Source organism: Tripterygium wilfordii, chromosome 15 (assembly GCF_013401445.1).
Source record: "Tripterygium wilfordii isolate XIE 37 chromosome 15, ASM1340144v1, whole genome shotgun sequence".
Classification (NCBI taxonomy): domain Eukaryota; kingdom Viridiplantae; phylum Streptophyta; class Magnoliopsida; order Celastrales; family Celastraceae; genus Tripterygium; species Tripterygium wilfordii.
In genome coordinates, this window is record NC_052246.1 from 982,386 (window position 1) to 1,001,069 (window position 18,684).

Below are 18,684 nucleotides of genomic sequence, written 5' to 3' on the forward strand. Positions count from 1 at the left end.
TATTATATATTATTGCATTTGTTTATTATTAGAAATAAAAGAAAAAAAAAACAAAGTACTTCAGTCAAGCACAGAGCTTTAAATAACTATCTTAAGTTTTTAGACAATTTTTACATATAAGGAATATTGAAATACTTTGAAAGTGAAAAATGTGTTAATATCTAATATTAGTAAGAGTGGTGTAGTATTTTATAGGAACAAAAGAAATAACCACTCGGGTGCTGGTTGGGCCAAACCCAACTTATCCGTGATGGTTCGGTGAATCTCGCTGGTTTGGTCCAACTTATCGAAATTCAAAAATAAGAAGTTTTAATTTTTTATTATTTAATTTTAATATTTGGTATATAAGCAAACATATCTTTATTCTCACGCAGAGTGAACCGAAAAGCATAAGCGCGCGACCATTACAGAGAGAGCTTTGCTTCTCAGTCCCTGAGAGTAATTCAAGAGCAGAGACCAGCGATCAGAAGAGAACCTCCAAAGTTCTAGGGTTCGTTATCGGAGCCTCTTTTAAATCTCTGTTTAAATTGGAAATTGTTTCCAATTTCGTTTTCGGTTTGTTTAGGTAAGTCTCGAGTTTCCGAACGATATGATTGTTATTTGTTTTGTTCTCAAAATTATTTTATGGTTGCTTTTCTGATTAGTTTGATTCTGGTGAATATTCTTTTTTAATCTTCCGCTGCTCGAGTAATTGTTTGCTTGTGTTTGGTTGCCGAGAAAGTAGAGGAACTGGAAATCTGAAGAGGGTTTTTGTAATTTGAAGACGTTCTATCCCTTTTTATTTTATACGCAATGGAGATTGTTCCCTTTTTGGGTTTTTTTTAAAGATCGTAATACATACATATATAATGTCTGTCGTGTTGGGATTGTCTGCAAATTAAGTATAGGATTTTGTGGGAAATTTTTACGCTGGAAAGTAACCTGTGATTGTGAGATAACACAGTTGTGCTGTTTTACAGGGGCTTTGTTGAAGTTTTTGTAGCATCCATCTAGTACAAGAAGATTGAGCATCGGAATTATCATGGTTTTCTGTTGTTGGTAATCAGAAATTGAGATGTATAATCAGCCAAGTTATAGTAGTCAGTCTGGGCAAACTCCTCCTATGCCCGTTCCACCACCATTCCAACAGCTTCCTCCTTCTCGGGCACCTCCTCCTCCTCATCGTCATCATCAGTTACAGCATGGTCCTCTGCCACATTCCGTAAATCAACAGGCTCCTCCTCCAGTCCCTTCTCATGTTGGTCAGCCGGGCCCTTCTCCATATCGCTATGGTCCATCCCCACTACCTACGTTTCCTCGGGTTCCATCCAGTGGAATGTCAAATGCCGGTCAATCTTGTTTCCGCTACCCTCCACCATTTCATGGAGGAACCCCATTGTACCCGACAACTCAACAGAACTCCCCACATCCTACTCATTTTGGGAACCAAAATGTTTATCCTGTTCAACAACCAGTAGCTCCTGCCTATGGTCCACCACCACCTCCTAGAATGTTACCTCATTCCTCACAAGATCAATCCTCATACAGAGCTCCAGTACTTCAGTCACCACAGGTGCACAATGGTGTGCAGGGTTCTCAGCATATCCTACTGGCTCCTCCTCCCCCTCCTGCTTCTAGTTTATCTACTTCTGCTCCTTTAATTCCTTCAACTGGTGGAAACTCTCGCATGCCTTCCACAGCCCTGCCACCACAGCCACCTCCACCCTCTTCTTCACCACCGCTTCCACCTCCTCCTCCACCCCCTACCTCTCCCTTTCTCTCTTCTATGGCCATCCATGCTACTCCTAACCTACCCCCTCGTTCTGACTCTAATCCTGATTCAAGTAAACTTTCAGGATGTGGACTAAAGACGTCAAGTTCTATTGACGAAAATTCAGCTTGCAGCGATGGGAGAGATAAATTACCTGAGCAAAGTGGCTCTCAAGCTGGTTATCTAGCAGGAAAGGGCTCTTTGTCCAAGGGCAATATGATTTTAGATCTTCCTCCAACTCCACCTAAGCCACGAGAAGAAAAACTTGTTCAGAGAACTGAGGCTTTATGCCAGTCTATTGCCAAGAATGGTTCTGATTTTGAAGATATGGCTCTTCTAAAGAAATCTGGGAATTCACAATTTGAATTTATGTTAGGTGGTGAGCCAGGAAGTGAAGCTGCTATTGCTCATGATTATTTTCTTTGGATGAAGAAGAAATGTAATTTGACTATGTTAGATGAAGGGAACTGTGACTCGTCTTCTAAGGCTTTTGCGGTTGATGATAAAAAAATGATGGTTGTGGTTGGATCTCATTCACCTGCTGATTCTGACATGGAGATGGAAGGTTAGTACAACAGATTGTGTCCCCAACAAGTTTGTCTTTCTTGGATTTTCTATAAAATTGCTTATTTGTGGCGTTTTGTGCAGTAAATGTGGTCTTTCCAGAAATTCATTGTTTGTAGGTGTCACTTAATTCGTGAGAAATTAATTTGTAGGAATTTATACTTGAGAATCAGCAACTCTTTAAGACTTCTCATTGAGTGAGTGGACTTGAGAGATTTTCTAGGATAATTCAACAACTTTGTGGGCATCTATTGAGCGACCATGTTGCTTTTAGAAGTCTAATTCAAATTTTATATGTAGTCATTGACTGTCTTTGCCAAGTTGGTTATCATTGTTCAATTAAATTGATAGTTATGTTAATTTATGTGATAGTTTGTTGAGATTTTTATCAGCCAGTATTATGAGAGTTGGCCTAAATCTGCTACGTATCGTAATTCAGTTAAGTTTATACTATGCAGTTGTGATGCTGAAGCATTTGATTCCCTTGTTTTCCCCCCCTTTTTTTTTCTTCTGATGGGTGGTTTCTAGATGATATCACCCACCCAGACACTGTCCAGGTGGTGAAGAACTCATTTGAAAGTCAAAACTTTGAGTTAGATTCAGTCTGCATCAATTCAAATGAAAAAGAATGTGCACCGCATAGTTCTGGAGAATGCAAGCCAGTGGAAGCTGTATCTGCAAAAATATCTCTCTCTGTTTTCCCAGGACCAGGTGAACGAAGTAAATATTTGCTCCTGTTTTAACTACTTGCGCAGTTGCGCATTTATCTGATCCCGTTAGTTTTGATGTGTGACTGGCTTCTTCAGTGTGATCCTTCTATGAAAAAGCTGAGGAATGTGTTCGATAACTTATTTTGATTGTGCTATGGGTATAGGGATTCATACCCCTGACCTTAGGCAGGATGGTCAGGAACTATTGTTTTTATGATGCTAGTTTGTTTTTTAATAAGGTATTTGCTAGTTGTATATCAGCATTTGCTTATTGCTTCTCGAATATTGGCCTTTTCCTGAGATTTTCTGTTATTGCAAAATGTTTGTTAAGTTGTATGCTCATTCGTGTCAACTGCAGGTAATGATAATGACCTTCTAGATTTGTCGAATTTTCGGTTTGTTGAAGGTTTTTTGTTAAGTTGTAGCTTGTTTGTGTTAGTTGCAGGGGAATGGTCTTCTAGATTTGTCGAATGTTTGGTCCATTCAAGGTTGACATTTGGAAGCTTGTTTTACACTGTTCATTCCCCTGTCACAGGTTCTTCTGGGGCTCCTGAATGTTCTCCAGCCGGCGAAGCTGTGAAGTCAACCTCTTTCAGAGCTGATAATAGAAGTCCTCCGTCTTTAGCAGCTGCTGAAGGCATTGGGCATTCTCCTCAACATATAAATGATGGAAGTCCATTTAGACTTCTGCAAGGGTATGCATCCGATGACAGCACAGGAAGTGAAGATGAGCCCCGCCTTGAAGATTTTAAAACAGTATCATCGGCAGTTTCAGTTGATGCTACAAATTTGCTTATAGACTCTGAGTGTAATCTGAGGACATATATTGGGTTGGAGAGTCCTGGTAAGACTGAAAAGCAGTTTGGACTGCCATCTGGATTAGCCATATCTAGTAAAGCTCCAGAAATTTCTGCAGGTTCACAAGGAGAATTTGGAATAACTACCAGAAAAACAAATGCTAGAGGAGCAATTGATGAACATGACGAGACTATGCTTGAAAATGAAGCATTGATCAACTGTGTCACTATTTGTGAGGATATCCAGGAACAAGATGTCCGTGGAGGCGCATGTGCTGTTGGCACTTCTAGTGGAAAGTTCCATAATGAAAATAAGGATGAAAGTGCAAAGTCCACCCCAACTCTTCCAAAAGTAGATGAGTTTGGGAGAGTGGTCAGAGAAGGTGCTAGCGACAGTGACTCTGATGATTCTCACCATAGAAGGCATAGCAAAAGAGGCAGAAGCCGTAGCTGGAGTCGATCACCTCCTGGTAGGAGGAGGCAGTGGCGACGGAGAAGTCCAAAAAGGAGAAGGGAGAGGCGAAGCCGATCTCGCAGGTATTACTATATCTTTGCAAATGTGTCAGTTTCTTCAATTGGCGGTGCCTATTATTCCTATTATCAAATGGTATGCAGCATCATTTTTTTTTTCATACAAACGTCTACCACTAGTCCGATGGATGGAATATTCTAAATCTATTGTCTTTTGTTTTAGCTGGTCTCCCAGACATCGAAGAAGTAGGAGCAGGTCCCCCTCTCATAACCATGCAGGTGAGTTCATGGGTGATCGAGTGAGACGGGACAAAGGTCAAGTTCCAGACTGTTTTGATTTCCTTAGAGGCAGGTGCTACCGTGCAGCGTTTTGTCGGTATCGACACCATGATAGAGACGAGGGTGATGGATCTAGGCACTATAGGAGGAGCAAACAACAGTACCTGGAAATGCATCCTAGCTCAAAGAAATCTAGTGTTGTAGAAGAGATCAAGAATATTCCTCTAAAAGCATCAGATGCTAAGCTTGAAGAAATCAATATGGATATGTCTTGTGGCAGCTTTGGTGCGACAGAAAGTGGCAACTTTGAGAGTGACACTCTGCAATCCTTTATCCCTCATACAGCTGGTCAACTAATTGATGCTGATGTAACTAAATTTGATAGTTCTAAAGAGGGTGCCGCTAAATTTCCAGAGAGGCAAAGTATTCTAGAAGAGCCAAAAGAGGTTATCGTGCACAGTTGTAACAGTTTTATGAAAAAAACAGAATGTCATCACCCATTTGTGAATGATAAAATTCCCTCTAAATCTGATGGCAAAGCTGATGCCCTGATTTCATATGGTGAAGCTTCTCAAGATGCAGTTTGTCCTTCGAAATTCTCCGCATTTCAACAACCTCAACCAAATCTTTCAGGTGGAAGGGTTCAGAATGCTGATCATCCTCAGACAGATAACTTGTCTATATCTGATTCATCAGCCAATGGAAGATCATCAACTGCCCTTAACAATCCTACTGCAAGTGATATTCCAATTGAAACAGAGAATCTACATCTTTCTGCCCAGTTGCCCCCTCCTCAGCTCCAGCTCCCATTCTCACAGGGCGTGAATGCTCCTCATATGGAACAACCACCAAAGGATCCTGGTAAAAGTTTTCCTCCTTATATGTTACCTGGTCAACAATCATTCTTCTCTGTACCTTCAACTTCCCTGCCACCGCCACCCCCACATCATAATTCAAATGTAAGAAGTGCAACCCCTGGTATTTCTTCACAATTTCAGCAGGCTCACTTGCCTTCAAGAAATAACATTGATTCTCAAACCTTCTCCAGACCCTACACGAATGAGTTGGCTACTTATTCTCAAGTTGGTGATTTTCCGTACAGATCTTATGCTACTACAAGTGAGTCTCATCAACCTTTCTTGCATGCAGAAGATTTTAGACTGAGGAATCCTCCAGTTTTCAACCTGTCACATCAACAATTTGGAGGCCCTGGTCTTTTGGGAGAACATCCCTTACCACAGCTTCCGGTACAGGGTTTTAGTGCTTCCAGTTTCTTGTCTCAGAGTAACAATCACCCCCAGCCAACAGCTTTCTCCCAAGAATTTCCTGCAACCAATTTTCATGGTATTCGTATGCCTCAGTTAGACCCTTCAACCTCGACTCCTCATATTCATCCTTACTCTCAGCAACAACTGCCACCTCATGGTTTACGCCCTTCCATGGCAGATAATGTGAATGAGCTGCCTGGCAAAGTCATTTCTTCATCAACATATCCACCAGATCATCTGGACATGAATAAGTCAGCCTACCGGCCTGATTTTGGATCAAGAACTGCTCACCACAATCCTTATGCATCTACTTTTGAGCAGCCACTTTTCGCCAAATTCACTTCGAAAATTTTCGGACAAGAAAAGGATTCAATTGATGGGCAAGGGGTTGGCAGTACTGGGTTGAGACACTATGCTTCATCACCAAAGTCTGGTGGAGATGTTGGACAGAACTTCTCCAGGTCTGGAGGTGACCGGAATGATCCTCATTCTGACAGCATTGAGCCGTCTTCAAACTCATTTAATAAATCAGGTTATGTTCACAAGCGGGAACCCACCGTTGACCGTGACATTGTGTTGAGGCTCATTGATCCCAACAAGCCATTGGATGTGGAAGAAAACAACCAGAAAGAAGCTAGTGCTGTTGTTTTTGCAACATCTTTTGATAATGAGGAGTTTGGAGAGACTGCAGATGCCGAGGTAGGTGCTGTTGAAAATGCAAGCCCAAGTGACCTGGTAGGGAACATGACAGCAGGTGATGTTGAAATTGATCAGTTTAAGTCCCCAGGGAAGAGCAAGAAGAGCAAAGGTTCAAGGTCAATGAGGCTTTTTAAAGTCGCTATTGCAGATTTTGTGAAGGACGTTCTAAAGCCATCATGGCGACAGGGTAATATGAGCAAGGAAGCATTTAAGACGATTGTCAAGAAGACTGTTGATAAGGTGTCGGGGGCTATGAAGAGCCACCAGATACCCAAATCTCAGGCGAGGATAAATCAATACATTGACTCGTCGCAGTTAAAGCTAACAAAGCTTGTGATGGTAAATATCATATTACTTGCATATTTTTTGAAAGTTTCTTTGGTAGAATATGAAATCTTATCTAGCAATGAAAATTTACATGTGATATTTAATAGATACAGGCAAATGCAAACTTTTGCATTAAATTGCTCCTTCTTTTGCCCCATTTCTTTGGTGAGGTGATTTCCTCGCGTGTTTGTTAACTTGTCAAAAGAGGCCACCATCTTGTTATTCATTTTTAGTTTCTTACATAGATATTTATTATCAAGAAATGTGAATATGTTAATTTGTTAAGCATACCCCAAATTCAAATTAGGTTCTTGTCAAGTTCTTTGTTGTGGCAATAAAAAATGCCAAGCCCCATCTTTCAAGGGTAGGATGCAAATATAGTGTAGATGTCTTTGATAGCTCTTGGAGTTTATTTTTTTGAAATATTTTAGTCCACTGGGAGAAGCAAATAATCTGTTCCCTAAATACATCAGTCTCAGAGATTCTGTTTAGAACATTGATTTCCTAACAAATTTTGATGTTAGGTCCTTTTCAGTGAATTTAATGAATTTGATGAGATGTTCTCTTAAAATCTTGTGCAGGGCTATGTTGATAAGTATGTTAAAGCGTAAAAGTCGACCGTTGACATCAGTTGATAAGCTGCTCTTTGATGACAGAAGATTTTATTAAATCTGTATGTTTCCCTACCTTTTGGAACGATCTTTATGTGTTGTTGCGGAAATGTAACTCACTCTTTTGGTTGCAGACCAATAAGGAAAGCCGCGAAATTTTCAGCTGGCGTAACTAGAATGTTGATTTTCTGTCAAGTCCATACCTTCTTGCTAAAAGGGTGCATAGGAAGTTGAATTTTTTTGTGAGACCGTTAATTTTGGCAAAATTCCAAGGGAGCTCGGAAACATGTATGTAACTTATTTCTTTACATGTGAATGTTGAATGTCTACTTTTCGTCCTCTGTAATGAGTGTCAGATGTGTATATTTATGTATTGATTTCAGCTTGCTGCATAACTATTCTATATAATGGCTTGTTTGGATGTTTTTACGGGAATGAGGGGACAGAAACCTAGGGGACCAAGTCTCCATCAACCGCCTTTTATTTGCAAAGAAAGTGTTGCACTCCAAATTAGGGGGACTGGAAGGGAAACAAGATGTATATTAATCACATATGACTATTCTACACCTTGGATGCGACTATGATGCTAATCATACTCATCTGTGTCGACTTTTCATATCTCAGGCACACACAGCTATATTTCCCCATCCACATGACTTCACTAACCCTAAAGATTGCTCATTAGGTAAGACATCTTCAAAATAGGAGGTCTATTTCCTGTTTCATAAACATAGGGTGTATAGTTAGTTAGACGCTTTCGTACAAGACATTCATCAGGTGCTTTGACATTTCTTATTCCTTTATTCTTCATTACGTAACTAGACATTATTTCCTTTCTTCCTTTTTTTTTTCTTTTTCTTTCCCTGAAAGCAAGTTATTTCCAAATTTAGCTGAAGTTTCCTTCTCTGTGATTTAGTTGACGTTTCTTACTCAATGCTTAAATTGGTAACTCTTGCCAGCATCTGATTCTAAAATCCTGGATGAAATCATGGTTATTCTACCATTCTCCTGCTTACTACCTATTGTGTCATTGTCACTGATATTTATCCACTTATTGTCTTGTTATTAGCTTTTTCTCTCTTCTTTTCTTATTCCTTTCTGGGATGGGATGGGATGGGCAACAACTAGTGACAAAAAAAAATCGTCTAATCATACAAAATGTTTGGTACGATGGTTGCTTATTCCTCTTCATGATTATTGTTCCCTACAGGTCCAGGAGGTGATATTAGAGTGTATCTGGAAGCATCGGCTGGTGCTGAAAATGCTCAAACATATGTCCAACAATGCAACCTCCTATTACAGAATCTAACCCTTGTTGGGGTTTCTACTATAAGGTTATAATTGCGGAACCTTACTGATTATTTCGATGGCTTGCAACCTCAAATAATTGGAATGGCCTGAGAATATGTTTCTGAAGATATACTGAATCAGAAGCATGATAAGGCTTGTAACATAATGTAATTTTCAGGCCTAGGACAGTGTTTTTATTATAGTTTGTTTTAGAGGGGATACTGCTTTTTTTATGACCTGGATTGCGAAGGGTCAGAGGATTTGGGGATGAGAAGTAAGTATATTGGTATGGTTAAGTTGGTTGAGATTTGAGAAGATATTCATATCCCCTGCGAAAGAAGCATTGAACAGTGGCAATCACCTCACCCTTAATGCTTATTGAAAGATTGTCATCTCATCTGCTATGGCCCCAGATGAAAATAGAAAAAATTTATTACAACAGCATTTAAATAAATATAAAATGATTTAATTTTCATTTGTTTCACACTTTTACGTAAGTAATGAAGTGTGGTAAGAAAATACATTTAAAAATTAACGGCGGATGGTAGGGACTATAGGCGGCAATAGAATATATTTGGGCCATGATTGGGGATCCACCCTACATAATACACAGCTCTTTCGGAGCCTATTCGGCCCATATGTAGAATAGAGTAGGGCTAGTGGGGTCCACAAAGAGTAATGTTGGGTCCGATTGGCTCCGCCCAACGTGCCCCATTCATTCTTGGTGTATCTCCCCGCCATCGTCTTCCTACAGCAGGGCCTAAGGGGGCAATATGATATATGTTTGGGCCATGATTTGGGATCCGGACACACCCTAAAATAATAGAGTTCTTAAATTGCCGCTTATGTTTTGTATCCCAAAGAACCAGTGTTTGAGGAAACGAAGAAGAGACGCGCTCGCTGATCGGCACAGTTGATGGCCTCGAGCCGTCGAATTCTCCGAAGGATTCATTGACATCGTTCGTGCTTGACAAAACTCCACAATGTTTACAAACAATGACAATAGCTGCAACGAGAAACGCACATGCGATCTGTCCACGAGATCGACGTCTCGCAAAACCCTAATCTCTGTCTCGCGACGATCTGAGGGAGAAATCTCGTCGATCAGATCGACGTCTCGCAAAACCCTAACCTCGTCCGTCTATTTCTATCTTCTACACGAAGAAAACGCAAAAGTGAGAAAAACAAAGAAGAGACGCTCTCGCTGTCGACACTGCCGATGACGTCCTCTGGTTCTCCGAAGGAGTCATTGACATCGGTCGTGCTTGACAAGTCTTTGTTATTGTCTAAAATCAACAACAGCTGCAAGGAGAAACGCACCTGCCAACCGTCCACGAGATTGACTTCTCTCAAAACCCTAAGTTCTGTCTCGAAGGCGCGACATCTGAGGAGAAATCTCATCGATCACTCACACGTTGAGGTCCTCGAGGACGAGGCCTCCCTCCCTCGTGTTCGAACGTTTGAAGGTACTCTTCTCTCTATAATTACATATCAAGTTGCATGTTGTTTTTTTATTTCTCTCTGTTTGGCTGCTATTTGAACAGAGGAAAGGACTCAGAAAATTTACGTTTTCCAGCAGCCTAACATGAATAAAATTGACGTTTGCCAGCAAGCCAGAAGTAGTTGAATTCCAAACGTTTTTATGTCTGCGCTATATGCCTCATTACTTTCCTTAGGTTTCTTGCCAGCCAAACAGACGATTCTAGCCCTCGAAGATTACTTGTTATTCAATCTTTATCGACCATATGCTATTTCATGTAAGGTATTACCTTATCAATCGCTAGATTTACTTGTTATTTCTATAAATTTCTTTTCCTAATGATAATTGAGACAGATTTGTACTTTACGTTCTGAATTTTATGTTGTCAATTAAATCTTCAGGTCACAAATTTAGTAGTAATGTGTAGACATCTATTTCAATGCATTGTTTATAGAGTGAATAACTCGAGTATGCGCTAATTGTTCTTTGGTTGCTAATTTTCTAATCAAATCCATCATGGTAACCATGCCATGTAGTTTCTATTTCTAAATGGATTTTGATGATGAAGGTCCTCTAATGGAGGGAGAATGGTCATTCCTCCATCCCATGTCCCCTAGGTAGGATGCCATGAAGTGCTTTATATTGGCAGGCACATCCTTAATTACCGTGACTTTTTCTAAAAGAAGTTGTGCACGTCTAAGGCCCAAAGTAAACAATATTATGCTAGTGGGATGGGTCTACATCAGTTTGGCTTCAGAACTTAGGCATGTGTGGGATGTATGAGGGATCCTGCGAGGATGAATGTGCATGATGCATTCCATGATTCCAAGCTTGTGTACGTGTTGGGTTGAGCATATGGTGAAAGTAACTTTGGAGAATGTATGTGTTTCATCTTCATATTAATTTCTTATTTAGGTAGTTGCAATAGAGTTAAGATTATACCTTGGCGATATTTATTTTTGCAAGCAAAAGCTCAGGTTGTTAAGTAAATGCCGTTTTCAACATAAAACCAATAACGATAAAATGTTGCTTGGATTGGTTTTCAGCCTCTTTCATGCGCATCTTTCATGTGTATCTTTGTGATTTTTTTTTCCTTTTGTACATGGGGGATTGGGCAGGCAGGCAGCATCACCTTGATGCCTTTTACCTTCTCAAAAAAATAAGTAATGTTAAATGGTGATTGGTGAATAATGATTTGGATGATAGCTAATTAATCAATTTATTGCAGATCAGAAAAGTTTCACTTTGTTACTTAATCTAACAAAATGTGATGGCTTACTTCACCTGTTCATAAACCAAGGGGCTCATTCTTTGTCAATTTCAGATACAGATAAAAGCATTCTAGGCCTAGCCAGTGGTGGATGAAGTAGAGAAAGAGAATAAGAAGATAGATGGGCAGTCAGGACAGATCAGTGAAACTTAGGAAGCAATGAAGGTATACCCAGCACCATATACAAATATCTATTTAGATGTTTCTGATATCTTTTTTGTTCTTTGTTCCACTTTTCATATGCAGACTGCCGCATCTCGTGGTCTCGAATATTTTTCAGTCCTTTTCTTGAATTCAACCACATGATGACCCATGTTAAAAGTTGGCTTCACTTGATGACTCACGAAACGATGAAGGTATCTCCGGCACCATACAGATGCACTAGCACTACACCTATCCAGATGCTTCTTCTGATATATTTTGTGCTCTCTTTGTTCCAGGTTTCATAAGCAGAGTTGTCAGAGGCACGGACCGCCGCATCTTGTGGTACACTTGTACTAATTTTCTCCTTTTTCCTGATCTTTGATATTATGATCTCTTGAATCTTTTCAAAGTACTTCAACTTTAAAATGTGGCTGCTCCGCTGCTATGATGTGACAAACTTTGTTAAGCATATTTGCCAGTTTTTTTTGTTCAATTCGATCACATGATGAACCATGTTAAAAGGTTGGCTTCTCCTGAAAGACAGCTAAATCTAAACTGCTGCATTTGAAGGGGCTGTCACTTGCATCTTCTGTTTATAGGTTCTTGGAACAATGTCAAACCTATACATAATTTTAGATATCTTCCTTTGTGCCTATGTATTGTCCATGGCTTCCGGTGCACAAATTGGTGGCATATTGTACCATTCCTTCTGTTCCTTTATGATTAATTCTGGTTTTAAAGATTTCGATCATGCGTTTTAACCCTTAATTTTGACCCGTTTCTGCTTGACTAGTTAAGTATATATAAGCTTTAATCCTTTTGTTGTTCCAGGAAGCAGAACTTCATCAACTTAGTGTCATTTTGAGGTAGCTATTCTGACAGAGAAATTTCTTCGTGAGTGCTTTCTCTGCTTCATACTTTGCTCTGAAACTCTTAAATTAGAATGAGCATGTGATATCAGTTGATATATTTTATTACCACACTCATGTTCATTAGGACTTCTAGCCAGAAACTATGTGGTTGTATCTAGCTAGCTCGGAAAAACTAACAAATATTACGACAAATAGTATTATATAGCTGACAATGCATCCTTTAGTGCTAGTTACATACTATCACACTCCTAATTTCACTCCCCCTGGCCCAACCCATTTGCCAGAAGCCTACCCACTGGTGTTTTAAGGTTTTCAGTCCTGTTTTGGATCAATGATGCATATGACATATGCACAAGTTTACTTGCGTTGCTGTTATGTAACATACGTTCCCTTGTGTCTTCTGATCTGATTTTCAGCATATGGCTCTTTACATCCGCAAATTTTCTTATTTATATATTTAAATGCCGTATGCACATTTTCTTCTTTATTTTTTTATTTTCATGGGTGGACAATTAAATTCAGTAATTAGAACATGGAAGTTATATTTAATTTGCGCCACTCCTTGAACCTTTGTTTAATTTCTAAATGCTTTTCTCATCATGACTCGAGGTTGGTAGGTTGTAGCAAACGTTTGGCAAACGCGAGTTTGCAACTTTGCATCATTAAATTTACTTAGTTGAGTAATTAATTCGCATTTTACATGTCATTGTTTTTTGATTGAAATCTCCATACATGAACTATTTGATTTGACATTGAATCTGAGAGCTATTGTGGGTGTTTGGCAGTGCGTTTGCACTGCGTTCAGTTGCAACACACCTCACAGCACCACAGTTTTTTGTGACACGCCAAACAGCTTTTGCGTTTCAACTCACCTCACAGCACCACAGCTTTTTACCTCACAGCACCTCACCACACCTCACAGCACTCCCAAACGCTTACAATGTATGTTGAATTGTCCTACGTAATCAAATTAGGTAACTTATTTTATTTTTGATTAATGTACAATATAAACATTAAGTTATTTTATATTAATATTATTAGTCATATAATATAACCGTAATTTAGATACGCCAAACGCACCTCACAGCACCACACCGCACCGCACCGCAGTTTTAAAAGTGATGCGCCAAACAGCTTTTTGCGTTCCAACTCACCTCACAGCACCATAGTTTTATAACTCACAGCACCACACCACACCTCACAGCACCTCACAGCATTCCCAAACAAGCCCATTGTGTTTATTTAAGACGTTTCATTTTGCTTTTTCTTTAGTGTGATTTTCAGGATATGACAACATGTTCCAGAAATAGCTGTTTGCTTGCTGTGATTGCATGTGCTACAGCGGGTCAGTTTATTGTAGGGAACTAAACTTTCTATCAAAATAATCTAAGGAAAATCAAGAACCAATAATTAATAACAAAGAACAACTAGTCACTTAACTTTTACGGATTTCACATTATTGCATTGAATGGACGGATCATATAATAAGTACATAAAATCCAAGTCTTCAATCAGAAGGGCCTTCCCGTTCAACTCCGCCCTTTGTAAGTTTGTAGGACCCATTTTGTAATTAGTTGTAGACCTAACGGAAGGCACAACAATTGCCTGCGTGTTTAGGTGCATCTTGGTGATTGGACCCAAATTGGTAACTAAGCCAAGCGAGTCAATGGAATGGACCGTTCAATAAAGACAATTGGGCTTAAAAGTGTACGACATTACCCAACTGGAATAGGCCTCTCGTGCAATTGTGCCCTGAAACTAATTCAAAGTATAGTGGGTAAAGTTAAACTGTAGGCCCAAAACAAATCTATATGGGCCTTGGGATCAATATGACAGGTGAAAAAGCTTACACCCAATGGTCAATAAAGAAGGCGTGGTAAAGTTTAAGCGGACCTGTCTATGTGGGCCCAATACCAATGGGCCGAATCCAATTATATCGCCTATGTCAATTTAGACTAATTTTTTGTGCCCACTGGCACTATAAAACGGGCCCAATATCAATGGGCCGAAACCCAATTATATGGGCCTAAAACCCAACTTTTTGGGCCCAGGGGCCCAGTGAAACTGGCCCAATAACAATGGGCCGAAGACCATTTACGTATATTTGGGCCAATTTGTATTGGGCCCAATATTAATGGGCCGAAATTCAATTATATGGGCCTAAAACTAAACTTTTTGGGCCCAGGGGCCAAGTGAAACGGACCCAATATCAATGGGCCGAAGCCCATTATGTTTAATTGGGCCGATGTATTGGGCCCAGTAACGATGGGCTGAAATCTAATTATATGGGCTTTTTCTTTTTTGCCTCATGTTCATTTGGGCCAATTTGTCTTTGGGCCTTATGTCAATTTGGCCCAATTTGTTTTGGGCCCAAGTGCTCAGCATGACGGGCTAGATAGGCCCATGCTTTTAGGGCATTACGTCCATGGGCCGAAACTCAATTTAATGGGGCTTCGATACAATGTAGCAGGGCTTGTCCAGTGTTTTGGCCCTTAGGCACAATTGAGCTACACTCATTTAAGTTAATGACCTAAAAACAATTTTAGGTCAATATACATTTTCTTAGCTTCTATATGCTTGGATGACGATGAGCATTTGCAGCTCAAGTAACAATAAAATCAAGGCATCAGAAACTGCAGATATAGACGACACCAAGATTCACGAAGCACATAGCATGTGAAATTCCTAATAATTCAAGCAACAATCAGAGTGTGTCAAGGTCTCAACCGCTTTGTCAAAATCAGAAAGTATTAACACAAAAAGGAAACGGACATCATGATCATCATCATATGACACTTCCCACTTCATAAAATTGTGCAGATCTACAATGGGTAATAACACACAACATATTCCTGTTTATAATCCAAAGGTCTATGATCCCAAAAAGGAGTTCTATATATATATACATATCTGTGGAATTCCAAATGATTTACAGTTTACACAACGACCAGAGAGTATGGAAAGGTTTCATCCACTTTGACCAAATCAGAAAGCATAAACATGAAAAGAGAGACACAGCATTACCAGTTGCCAATTCATGAAATTGAGTAGGCGTTGTTTGACATGCAATTTAAATTTACAATCGCAATAGGTGTGTATATATCACTTCGGCATATAACCCCAAAAGTCGAGTTCCAAAATAAAGGTTCTTCTACACACACATTACTGGAAAATAGTGAAGCATTATTCTTGCACAATGCAGGAATTTAAAACCATGATGAAATCATGTTTTGAACACATCAATACTTGCAACCATGTAAATAATAGTGCAGAAATTTCAGAACCTACGACAGAACCACCTGCGCTGAAAGAGGCAGGTAACTTTGGAGAACGAAAAATACCGGTGAGGGTGAGTTTTGAACTTTATAAAGCACCATGGTATCTCCTCTCATATTTGCTTGCTCTAGGCCTACCCTTGTTCACCTGTGACAAAGAAATTAGGTTTCTACACATTCCATACAATGGTGAATCCGAGAAAAAGGATGAAAGAGACTCTGCAGCAAAAATAACAAACCAAAAGGCGGTTTTATAATCGCAGCTGTTCTGGAACAAAGTGATGGCAGAACATAAAAGCAACTAAGGTACAACAAAGAATCATAGTCAACGCAATCAATGAATGGGGTAATGCATCATCAGCATGGAAACTGAAGAAACAAGATATACAGATATTATTCATCCACTCCACGCATAAACATAGCGCACAAAAGGTACCAGGAAAAGAAAAGATGAACAAGGGTTTCGGCAGCTGAGGTCTCAGGAACAAACTAAACATTTTCCAAAAGTGGAGAAGGGAAACACACAGGTCAGAAGGCCTCATGTTAGCCAACTATATAGTTTGGAAAATACTGAATCTAATAAGGCTGATTACATCCTCACTTGTTGATGGTACCCATGCAAAAGGATGGGCATGCAATGCACTGAGAAAAGATAAGGGAGGAGGAACAGACCAGTGGAAACTGGCATTTAACAGCCCTTGAAGATTAGTACATCACATCAGAGCATGTCTCCAATGGTTGTGCTGCCTCTCACATCGCATATTTTGAAGATTTCATCTGTTTCACTAAATTCGTATTAATGGAAGGGTAAGAACACCACGAATAAGAAATGCTGAAGAACATGTCCATAAATTGGAAGTTACTATATCACTATCTATGATTGATTTCAAAAGCAACAAAAGCAATTTTGAGATCTGACATCTCAACAAAAGCAAGTTTGGTTGACGGTGAGAAATTGAAAGAAAATTGATGTTATCTGACCAGTTGGAATATTTGGCACATACACAAAATGCAAAATGAAATGCGAGAGTGACGCTTTGACATCTGACATCTCAACGTGACCAGTAGATAGATGAGGTGCGACAAAAAGACATTGAGATCATTGAGATCGGAAGAACAAATCCGAATGTAATATTATCAAGATTATATTTATCTAACAGTGAATCCCCTGAATTGCGGATTTGGATGATTTGTAAAACGCAATTTCAGCGAGCGAATGAAAAGCAGCAGTCTAAAACAAAAAGCACAGCAGTATCAATCAAGCAACTTAAATAGTCCAAGAAGATAAAGGCTTACCTAGCGAGATCCAACAATAATGTCGTTGATCAGGATGAAGATCAGCTTCACGAAGAATCCCATACCACGAACCCTATCGCAATACGGGACGCCAACTTTATGAATTCTACACCATCGGAATACAAAAACGCAACGTGAGGCTCACAATCCACACCAGATCAGCACAATAAAAGCGACCACTAACCGTTCAATCGGAAGAAATCAAAATCGAAAAGTTACTCTAATACCCTTGCGGCACCTCTTCTTCGCAAGGCGAACGCTGTCATTGGCGAACTCTCACCATCGAAATACAAAAACGCACCGTGAGGCTCAAAATCCACACTCAAATCAGCACACTAGAAGCAACCACTAACCGTTCAATCGGAAGAAATAAAAATCGAAAGTTACTCTTATACCTTCGAGATCGGGCTTGTGACACCTCTTCGCAAGGCAAAAGCTATCTTTGGCGAACTCTCTGAGCGGATTGAACACTGAATCTATGGCGTCCATTCTCTCACTTCTATTTCTTTTCAGAAAATTTGAACCTATTTGGAGTTTGTCAGTATATCGATGCTTTGAAATGGAAGTAGAAGACTCGAGAAGAAAAATGGGAAGCAAAAAACATAGATCGAGAAGTTAGGGTTTGCTGAGGATGAGCGGGAAAGGTCGAGAAAGTAACAAAAAGTCCTAAACTAAAAAAATAAATAATATTGAGAGAACGTATCTGCCTTTATGGGCCTGAATTTAAAAAAAAAATTAAAAAAAAAAAAAAAAAAAGCAAGTTGAGAGAAAAACCGATGTGGGACTTTGTTAAGTCTCAAGTCTTAACATCTTGTGCTTTCTCTTACTGGGCTTTTGACGCTGTTGGGTTCTTACTGGGCCTTTGCTCCATTGTTTTGTTTACTACCACTAAAACTTCTCGCTCAATTGAAGTGTTTTTGCTACCATATAGAATCCAATCCATTCAGCTTTTCTTTTCTTTTAAGATAGAATCCATTCAGTTGCCTATCGGACAATTGATTGATAAACCTCAAGCTACATAGAATACTCCTCAACTTCTATTGATCAATTGAGACATGGGCCAAGACCCAGTGCAGAAATATAACTTGCTTAGCAAGGGTATATATTACAAATTGCGTATACTCATGAGATTTGAACTCACGACCATCCACTTACCTTATCTCAACCAACGATTCGTTGTTCACTCTCTGTTGCTCACTCTCATTATCTTCTTCTCACTCGCCCCAATTCCATAAACGAAATAAATAGTTGGTGATCACAATTATATTCAACTTGGCATGTGCTCGGAGATTACAATGACCTGGCAATCTTGGAATTCCTTGTCATTCTCAAGGTGAATTGTCATGATTGTTTTTGATTGGATATATAAATTTGTATAATCTCAATCGATCCCACATTGTTCATTATAGAGATATCCTTCTCATTAATTGGAAAGTAAGTCATAATGTGCCAATAGAGGCAGAAAAAAGACAACATGCATGTTTCTTGTAATATGGGTCAAGATGATTGTGATGGGTTACTTGCTCCACGCCAAATGTACTTCTCTCAATACAAGCTTTATGCATGCGACGAGAGGCTATT

At 39.5% G+C, this 18,684-nt stretch overlaps 1 protein-coding gene and 2 long non-coding RNA genes across 13 annotated transcripts; 2 read left to right on the top strand and 1 right to left on the bottom strand.

The window, feature by feature from the left end:
• Positions 1–346: 346 nt before the first annotated feature.
• LOC120016390 lies at positions 347–9,122 on the top strand. 8 transcript variants are annotated; one of them, XM_038869134.1, is made up of 8 exons: positions 347–490; positions 960–2,315; positions 2,843–3,034; positions 3,560–4,358; positions 4,516–6,877; positions 7,447–7,538; positions 8,101–8,161; positions 8,687–9,122. In XM_038869134.1, exons 2-6 carry the CDS (start codon positions 1,055–1,057, stop codon positions 7,474–7,476), a joined length of 4,644 nt encoding a protein of 1,547 aa, XP_038725062.1. In that variant the 5' UTR covers positions 347–490; positions 960–1,054; the 3' UTR covers positions 7,477–7,538; positions 8,101–8,161; positions 8,687–9,122. The 8 variants fall into 8 exon arrangements, with proteins under 8 accessions (XP_038725062.1, XP_038725065.1, XP_038725064.1 ...); XM_038869137.1 differs by lacking the exon at positions 8,101–8,161 and having other exon boundaries at positions 4,516–5,432; positions 5,721–6,877; positions 7,447–7,764; XM_038869131.1 differs by having other exon boundaries at positions 348–490; positions 7,447–7,764.
• A 1,433-nt stretch (positions 9,123–10,555) lies between these two features.
• Positions 10,556–12,440, top strand: LOC120016391. Of its 2 annotated transcripts, none has more exons than XR_005471976.1 (4): positions 10,556–11,125; positions 11,571–11,681; positions 11,763–11,872; positions 11,957–12,440. It is a non-coding gene; the product is annotated as an uncharacterized LOC120016391 (long non-coding RNA). The 2 variants fall into 2 exon arrangements; XR_005471977.1 differs by having other exon boundaries at positions 11,577–11,681.
• A 3,167-nt stretch (positions 12,441–15,607) lies between these two features.
• Positions 15,608–17,778, bottom strand: LOC120016363. Of its 3 annotated transcripts, none has more exons than XR_005471967.1 (4): positions 17,331–17,778; positions 17,104–17,209; positions 16,480–16,584; positions 15,608–15,955 (listed from the first exon to the last, which is right to left on the bottom strand). It is a non-coding gene; the product is annotated as an uncharacterized LOC120016363 (long non-coding RNA). The 3 variants fall into 3 exon arrangements; XR_005471966.1 differs by having other exon boundaries at positions 17,288–17,778; XR_005471965.1 differs by having other exon boundaries at positions 17,499–17,777.
• Positions 17,779–18,684: the final 906 nt, after the last annotated feature.

Excerpts from the sequence above, each read along its gene's own strand:
- LOC120016390 (XM_038869134.1), top strand. The coding sequence starts at position 1,055 with ATGTATAATCAGCCAAGTTATAGTAGTCAGTCTGGGCAAACTCCTCCT. Across the intron at positions 2,316-2,842 it reads TTCTGACATGGAGATGGAAG|ATGATATCACCCACCCAGAC; the intron begins GTTAGTACAACA and ends GGTGGTTTCTAG. Across the intron at positions 6,878-7,446 it reads AGCTAACAAAGCTTGTGATG|GGCTATGTTGATAAGTATGT; the intron begins GTAAATATCATA and ends AATCTTGTGCAG.